Consider the following 9,500-nt stretch of genomic DNA (forward strand, 5'->3'; position numbering starts at 1 on the left):
GTAAATTGTAGGTGTGCTAAAGACACGCTAACTGGCACATTAAATAAACTGTAAGAAAAATTAGGGAGCAGGTTTTGTGTGTGTTCTGAAATAAAAGGAAAGGTAAGCCTTTTTTCAGACTTGAAGCTGAGTAAATGTACACCTGTATTTCATTGCAACACATCTTGAAGGACCAGGATACTTACGAAGAAGAATACTTGACCCTGTAAAGCCAGAACTATTAAATATTTGCTAGAAAGTTTATTTCTTTTTAAACTGGAGTGCTTATTGACAATTTTTGAAAGAAGAAATAAAATATTAAGTATAATTTTTGCTACATCTGACATTTTTGTGGTATATGTACTGTATATGAAAGATGTACATAGTCACTGTGAAGTCCAGTTTAGCATTTCACATGTGTCCTGCAAGGTCACTGGTCATTCTGTAGCAACCTGTCTATCATAAGTTGGGGCCCACTCTAACTAATAATACCACTTTATCCTCCTTTTTTATTCTTTTGGTGACTATAATTTACAATATGAACATCATATTATAGTAAATAAAACATGAAACCAGTAACTGACTCATCAGGAATGTGTTTGTTGACGTCATAGAACAAAATGAGCTGTCATTTCCTGATAAACTGTACAGACTTCTTTTTGCTCCTAGAGAGGTTGCCCCCTGCTGGGCATTAAACAGAATGCATTGTCTACAGACATCTTCAATATACAGTCTATGAAAGTCCATTTGCATTAGGAGTTGTAACAGTGTTTAGTTGATTTGTACATGTCACAGTAGCATGAGCATGAACGCAATGTTCATGCTCATGCTACTGTGACTAGCAGAAAAACTGAAGTGTAATGAAATGATCGTTGTTATACGTCCATATCTTTAAAAACGTGGCTTCATACTCACATTTTTTCTTCTCTTATGTATTACAATGATCTAAATCAGGTATTACATCACTGCACTTTTTTCTGACTGGCATTATAGCATCTTATCAGCACCTTGTTATGAGCCAGTACCCTGGTTAGGCTGTCTCTACAGTTGTAAAGATGTTTTGCTGTTTCCTGTAGCTACAAAGCAACTAAATATCTTGTTGCCTACATATGGCTGAATGTAATTAAGAAAAACAGTAAATTTTGCCTCTTGTCGAGCTGTTTGGGCACACTTGTTGCAATATTATGGAGCTGCTATGCACTTTATTTGTCATTAAAGCAGATGGGACGGAACTAAACACTGTTTTTCCATTTCTTAGTGAGATCATGATTTGAGTGAGGATACTCTAAACTGAAAACACATGGACACAAGCAGTGACCAAGGCTTAAAAAAAATAATTCAGCACACATTTTGGCATGTGATTGCAGTACTTAATGCAGATAATAAAAGCTTTTGTACAACTTCAGGTATTTGTTTCAGAAACTTCTGTACTATTTTGTATCCACAGCTTTCAGATATTTCAGTTATCATCACATAGCTTCTAGATACACGTCAGAATCTCTTGATCCAGACATAGAAAAGTGCCAGTGCTTGAAGTACACTGCAATCCAGTGTTGCTGCCAGTCAAAACCTTTTTGTGTCTACATTTGGCTATCAAAGCTTGCCGTATTTCGTGCGAAAAATATTAGTATAAATGTTGTGAAACTCTCCCGGCAGAGGCTTCCTGGAGACACTGAGAAGACTTTCTACACCGGTGGATGACACAGCACCGTGGGCTGTGTAAAGGTGCACAACAAACTAAAAATACCATGCAGGTTAGATAAAACCCTGTAGTTTGTTAGGTTGCTACAATATGTGTAATGTTCATGCAAAAACATATTTCAAAAATAGTTTGCAACATAATTGGTTGCATGTGTAAGACAGTGTGAGTCAAAGGTGCCGGGCCTGGAAGCTCTGCTCATAGATAATGCAATTGCAAGTATAAAAAAAAAATCCTACCATATAAATATATAATGAGCTGATTCTGTCCCCTTGTAGTAACATGAATGAGCTGTGACACACACTGAGTGACTGCGGAGGCAGTTTGACAGACAGCAGCAGCAGCAACATAGAAGTAATTCCTGGTCAGGTAAGCTAGTATGCAGGGCTGAATGAAGTCTCCAGAGACTCCACTGAGCAGAGTAAGGGGACAGATGGGATTCATTTATCATTTATCCCCATCGGTGGGACTTTTTTTGTCCTTTTTACCCCACTGTGTTACACTCCCACGGGAACCTCATCCCATCCGCCTCCTGGTCTTTATTTTTCTCTGACATCAGCAGCAGCGTGAGATGATCAAGGCTGATAAAGATGATGACGATGATCATAAGTTTGCAAAAAGAGAAGGTGTGTGCACATCGAGAGCTATATTTAGATCAACAGTGTCTGAATTATAGCTCCTAAAAACGTTTTATTGTTGGACTGAAAAGAGGAAGCGGTCTGACTCAGTTCTGTGGTCCACACAACAAAACACATATACAGAACGTGTATTCAGAATAGGTGAATGAAATTTTGCTCTCACAACAAAAATCTAACTATTAATTATTTTTCTGAAAGAGGAAAAAGAGAAGCAGCATTTATATTTAGTCCAAGCCAGACATTTATAAAAGAGCTTTAAAAATCGCTGATGAAGCTGACCTTCTGTAGTCCATTAAAACATTTTAGAGCTTTAATTCAAAGACATCACTTTTGCCCCCCTTTAAAGGGATAATCCACCTATTTTCCCAATCAGGGTTTGAAAACAGCTGTAATATGTCTTTTTACAAACTGTGGATTGTAATTTATTAAATATACATGACAAGTAATGCTGAATAAAAGATAGCATATGTTGCATTAAGGACAATTCTGTTTTACCAATCTTTGCAATTTCCTTAACAAATTCTAGTATAAATGAATTAATATTTTCCCAATTAATGTACTTAAAAGTCTTTGCACATGTCTCACTTTACAACATGCGAACTATTATTTATCTTAAATATCTACCGTTGCATTACTTTACAAGTAACACGATTGAGCTAAGGGGACTAAATGGGTGGAAAGAAATGGAAAGATGCACCCAGACCTCACTCATTGCACGATGTGAGTTTGCGTAACGAACCCTTATCCAGCTGTGGGAAAAAATACTCTCACTAAGCAGCACTAATTCAAGCTTTCGGCTGCGAGCTCTCTCTGAGCAGATCGCTCCCGCAGCTGCAGCACATGCTCTGCTGGATGCTCGAGATGAGCGAGTTAAGGCTACGGGACCCCCTCATTTAAGATCAGACACGAGGCATACAGAGAACTCTAACAGCTTAACATCTACATACATCCACATCACCTAAGATCATTAATCTAAAGCTCTAAAAAGTCAGGACGTGTGCCGTCCTGTTACGCACAGAGTCTCGAATCCCCTCTCGAATTACTCAAAATTCTCCCAAATGCAATGCTCAAGTTTTTACACTGTTCGCGCACACAAGTTGCGACATAGTCACTTAAATTTCAGTACTCACTCAGAAGCAGAGCAACAGGCAAGAAGAGCAAGCACGCAGAGTTCATCAGAGATGTCATGCTGACCCCACAAGTTCGTCCTCCGACCTCACAAGTTTCAAGTTTGCACCGGAAATTCCAAAGTTTTCCTTTGTTTTATCTTTTAGTTTTTCAAAGAAAAGAAGAGTCCGGATGTCGCTCCCCCGCTGCCGGTCAAAGTGTTCTCCTCCCGTCCTCGTTGCAGCTCTGTACTCCAGCGAGCATCCACGGCGCGCTCATCCGCTGCGCTGAAGGGGAGGGCGCGTCCGTGTAAAAGAGGGGGAGGAGGAGGAAGGTCTACAGCAGAGTCCCCAGAGCAAGGATGCTCTGAATTATCAGCACAAGGCGTTTAAAATGACCAAGGAACCACTACCAACTTCTTTCTATACACTTTACTTCAGTGGTTTCCAACATAGGGGGCTGGAGCTCTCTAGGAGGCCAGGAGACAAATGTGAAGGGCCAAGATTAGTGAAGGAGGGAAAGAAAGTTTAAATTCCTGGTTTGGTGTGTTTCTTTAGACAGATTATCTGCTTAAAATTTCTTTAAATTGAAAGAAAAAAGAAGTGTCACTGCAATATTAAAGCCAGTGATCATTAATCTGAAAAACGTCCCAGCAATCGATGTGATATATTATTATTATTAGACAGCTGTAGGTTGGTTCCCAGCCAAAGGGAGTTTGTATCCTCAGAAGCTGAGGAACTGTGAGATGATTAATGATTTCCAACTCTTTACTTTGTAAAGTAATGCACAATTTGTCTTCATGAGGCTCGTGATTTAACAGAACAATCTAGTAAGGGAAGGATGTTTGTTCTAGTGCAGAGGTGGGCAACTCCAGGCCTCGAGGTCCTGCAGGTTTTAGATCGCACCCTGGGTCAACACACCTGAATCAAATGATTAGTTCATTGCCAGGCCTCTGGAGAACTACTGAATCAGCTGTGTTGGATCAAGGACACATCTAAAACCTGCAGGACACCGTCCCTCGAGGCCTGGAGTTGCCCACCCCTGTTCTAGTGGTACAGCAAAAACTCATGGAAAACGGTCACATGTTTTTGTACAGGTTTATGAGCCAAAACCCATGAAGTCTTTTATCCCAGTTTCTTTTTTTTTTTTTACTAAACTTAAAGCGACAAAAAACGGAAACATTCTCATTTAAAATCCCCCAACAGTAATTTAATGGTTGCTGCTAACTTTTGTTGGAGGTCCATCACTATATATCTGCTATAGGAAGTAGCCTGACCTTCCCACAGACACACCAAGACACCTGAATTTGAACACGTTTTGTTTTTTTTTTATTCCAAAATGTTTGGGGTAAAACAAACCGTAAAAGATACAACATAATTAACCAAGCAGAGGGAAATGAACACAATGGAAAGAGAAAAAAAAAATCCACATGAACTTCTGTTCTGTTTCTCATGCAGAGCTCCCAGTGAACTGCTAAGTAGTCAAAATTCTTTCTTCTTCAAACACTGAAATGAGAGTTCAAATGTCCGTACTGATCACCTGCCTCCGGACAAATGTTTGCAAAGAAAACATACAGCTTCTCCTCCACTGTGGTGCCTGAGCCTTCCCACATATTTCAGTGACATAAATGATTGTAAAACTTAGATGGATCAGGGGTGTGTGTGTGTGTGTGTGTGTGTGTGTGTGTGCGCGCGCGCAAGTTATCATCCAAAACAGGTAAATTACAGTAAGGCACTTTGCTAGTCAAACCCAACAGATTCTGAACAAACACTTGAAATGAACTAAACTTTTATTTTACAATCAGCAATTCAGTGCAGCCACCCAGTCATGAAACAATGAGGTGTGTGAATGGGATCTACACAAAATATCATACACTTTGAACTCAGTGTAAATGTGAACAAATGGTGCGCTTACAATCTAAAGGCAGGCTTTTCATTGATACTGAAAGAGCAGGAATGACTTCTGGATTCAAAGCCTAAATTTCAAGCAGGATGGATGTCCAAGTGCTGCCTCCTAGAGCCTAAGAGAAGTCACTGCACATTGAGTTTACAAGCAATATTTGCAATTGCCAGGTAAAACAACAGGATCTGTAACATTTAATGTTTACCAAGGTTCCTTTTTTTTTCCAATTATTAAGCTACTTTGACAAGTTTTAACGCAAGTATACCGGTACATGGCTTACAAATACTAAATGTTTATATAAAAAAGGGAAGAAAAAAAACATGGGGAGAAGTCTGTGGACAGAGCTGTACATGTGGACGGCTGCCGGCTTCAATATTGAGCTCCAAACATTTCAGGTTTTGAAGGGGAATTCTTTACAGCCTGGAAGACCTCTGCAAACATTTCTTACACTCAATGTATCCTTCAGAAAATCCTCTTTAGAGTGATTTCTAAAACCAAAGCAGGTGAAAAAGTCATGAGCAAATTGCATTATTGTCTATCAAAAAGGTTTATAGTGTTGATTCTCTTCAAAGATCTAGTCTGGCAAGGGCCAAACAAATAGGAGACCTATTTCTTAATAGGTTGGAGACCTATTAAGAAACAGCTCATAGGAAATATGCCACCAACGAAGAAAAAGAAAATTGGCTTTGGGTGGTACATATTCTTTTGGTTGCCAGGATTAGCTTCAAAAAGAAAAAAAGAAAAGAAAGAAAAAGCAAAGAAAAACTGAACTAAGGGAGGATAATCCTACGACTACCAAATTCCAGGCTTTAGCAGAAGGATGCTGGTCTGTGTGGAAGAAAGTAACAATGTGTACAAGCCTGCTGTTTGCTCTTAAGGCCAAAATAGAAGGCGACATTTTGAGGCAAAGCATGTTTTCTTTCTGTTGCTCAGAAGTAGCCCCCTGCATCAAAACTTGTTCAGCATCCCAAAACATGCCTGGCAGGTAGCTTAGAGGAAACAGCACAACAAAAGGAACAGCCCCGTCTGGCCTCACATGGACCACTCGGCTGGACATTCTTCAAGTCTTATGCACGTCTGGATGATGTAAAATCAAACAGTGTCAGGTTGTTTGTATGTTTTTTTTCCTCATTCTTGTTTTTTCAGTTGTTGTTAAGGGGGATGAAAGAATCTCAGCACTCTCTTGCTGTCATGGCTGAGACAGTCTTGATGGAAGAGACGACCACCAGGTCTCTTGGGTCAATAAAGCAGCTGTAACAAAGGTCTGGATGTAGCTACAGTGAACTTAAGAGTCTCTGAACATAAATCAACAGAAAGCTTTCACCCCAGACCATTATTGTCTTAAAGAAAACAACAAAAAGAAAAAAGAACCAAAAAACTGAGAAACTAAAAACTGTCCATTTCTTGACTTGACACTTCACTGGTGCAGAAAAGGGGGAAGGAGGAGAAATGAAACAAGGAGAGACGCATCCTGATCAGGATCCAAGAAACTGGAGAAGCTGTCCTTGGTGCTTTCTCCTATGAAACACTACCGGGGGGGGAACAACAACAAAAAAACGGTGGACATATGATCGGCATCAAGAGGAAAACCACTCTTTGGCAGCAGCCTTTAAACCGACAACTAGTGGTTGACGAGTCCCTGTAGCATCATCATCAGGCGCCGCGCCCTCTTGCTGAGCGGGCTGTGGGGGTCCTGCTGCAGGAAGGCAAAGAGCTTTGGTCTGACCTGGGCCAGCACGGACGACATGTGGTCTCTGGTCAGGGGGTCGCTGTGGTCCAGATTCATTACCGCATCCTCCAGGTAGCTAAAAAGGAGGGAAAGAGAAAGAGGTCAGATAACAATGAACACCTACAGAGGCAATGGCAGGCTCAAGGAAAAGAAAGCGTTTGTGGTCATTTGGTGGAAAAAAAATTGGAAAATTTAAAGGTTTGCATATACAACCTGAAACTTCATTCCATCAGCAGTAAGTTATTAACATATAAAAGCACCAGAAGGACAATTTGCACAAATGACAATTTTGGGGCTTTTGAGTAGGGATGCCAAAATCATTTAACATTGAGGGCCACATACAGCCAACCTTGATGTTAAGTGGGCCAGACAAGTGAAAATGCATTTTCTGACAATGTAAAACATGTTTAACTGCACATTTAATCCCTGAGATAGCTTAATATAAGACAAAGTAGTACAATTTAAATGGCACATCTGAGTATTTTTCTACATGATTAATGTGTAAAATTACAGAGGGTTCTGGTAGCTCACAACCCAGATTGTCCCATATTTATAAAACAGTTTTTGTTGATTATTGTTGTTTTTAAAACTAACATTTCTATAGTAGACACTAAAGTAATGACAGTAAAACTTTTCTGTCATTTAATTGTCATCTATTACTTATTTATTTTGGTGTAGTATGCATGGCCGTGAGAGAGGTCTTTAGTAGCACGAAAAGCTACAAAACGTGTAAAAACAAAAAAAATACTATTAAAAGTCAAAAAAAATGTATGCCCTCTTCCACATTTTGTAAAGCTGTCCAGTGGGCCAGATTGGAGTCTTTAATGGGCCAATTCTGGCCCCCGGGCCTTATGTCTGACACCCCTGCTTCAGAAGGAGAGCAAGCCGAGTTCTCATTTTGCTTTCAAAGTTTGAATGTCAAGCCTGTGAACATTGTGCTTTCATCAAACTGCCCAGCAGAAATCAGCATCACCTGCCTCCTGTCCTCTCGCTCGGGATGCACTACACTTAACTCCTGAATTAATTGTAAGAGTCAGACATCTGGTGGTGAGAGTGTCCAGCTGTACAGTGGAAATGACCATTCATCACCGTGTCCGGAGTGCTACCTGATCCCAGTCTAACATTAGAGCTGTTCCCATGTCGCCAGTTGGTCTCCTGCCAGAGCCCCACAACACACACTGCAGGTCTATCAAATCCCCCTCACCACTGCCAGCACACTGTTTAAAGGGGCTTTTAATGTCACTGCACATATCAGCACAGATACCGTATGTCTCTCTGAAAGTTAATGTCTTGCCGAAGTTAATTTGGCTGTAACTGCATTTTGTCAAACACCTCAAAACCACATATTTAATTGTTTTTCCACGCTGCCTCAATTGTTCTCGTATCCATTTGTGCAACAGTGTGTACTTCACAGCTAGCTAATGATGCAGCTAAGAGCACAGATTTTGTGCATAATGACACCCTCTGTAGTCCCAACAATCCTAGCTGTGCTTTGGGAATCTTTTATGAGCTTCTTCTGAAATACTTCTAATCACAAGTCCTGAAAACGAAGCCTGAAGACAGCTCTGTGGTATCTTTACCCGGATGTGAACTACAATTTACTCCACATATACTGTGTACTTAACAGTCTGATTTATTTTTGCTCATGAGTGAAAGCTTTCCTTCATAATTAAAGTTAGCCAGCAGTTAACACCAGAAACAATGGTGTTAACTGCTTATAATCTTTTTCTTTTTTTTTTTTATTTAAAATAAAACTCAGAGCTATGATTTTCTCAGTCTTAATAAGGTTTCTATAGTGCACTCTTCTCTGCTGATGGCACACAAAGGTCCACATTAGCAGCTGTAGTATAAACTGAGAAACAAACAGATGATGTGGACACAGCGCAATGCTGTAGAGGGACTCAGACACAAAGAGGTTTTCAGGGAGAAATGGGTATGAGAGGACAAGCTCTTCTCAGAAGAGAGGGGCACAGTGAGAGTGCTTTCTGATGTCGGGCTATCCATGAATATTCTAAATGATAAAAATCACAAAGGGAACAAAAAATCAGCTATTTGACTGTAAAAACTATCATTCAGTTGCAAGGAGGGGAAAAAAGCAGCACTGCTGGGTCCTGTCTTGCTCTGAGCTGCACCAAAAGCTGAGTTTCTACCAAAAAAAAAAAAAAAGTTGCCAGGGGCATTGAAAGAGGATAATCCACCTCTGATACTTTATGCTGTGTGGCACAGCGGGGAAAGCTGCGTCTCTCTCACTGCTTCAGACAAGATACAATACCACGTGTACAGGGAGAGAGCTGAAGGATTTATCCTACTAAATTTGCAGAATATACAGATATGAGGTGAAAAAGTGCAAGTAAAGTCTGTTAAGTCTTAATAGAATATAATAGAATATAATATATATTCTATTCTTAACCTAATTGATTCACTAATTTTGTGATGTGCAAATATC

At 40.1% G+C, this 9,500-nt stretch overlaps 1 protein-coding gene across 1 annotated transcript in view; it reads right to left on the reverse strand.

Annotated features, from left to right (window-relative positions):
- Positions 1 to 4,728: 4,728 nt before the first annotated feature.
- Positions 4,729 to 9,500, reverse strand: part of edc4 (enhancer of mRNA decapping 4) — a 29,589-nt gene continuing 24,817 nt past the window's right edge. The window contains exon 29 of the mRNA XM_005751493.2: positions 4,729 to 7,130. Within this exon, the coding sequence (XP_005751550.2) occupies positions 6,947 to 7,130 (184 nt within the window). The 3' untranslated portion in view covers positions 4,729 to 6,946. The remainder of the gene's footprint in view (positions 7,131 to 9,500) is intronic.

Source organism: Pundamilia nyererei, unplaced genomic scaffold (assembly GCF_000239375.1).
Source record: "Pundamilia nyererei isolate P.nyererei 1_Seehausen unplaced genomic scaffold, PunNye1.0 scaffold00314, whole genome shotgun sequence".
Taxonomy (NCBI): Eukaryota; Metazoa; Chordata; class Actinopteri; order Cichliformes; family Cichlidae; genus Pundamilia; species Pundamilia nyererei.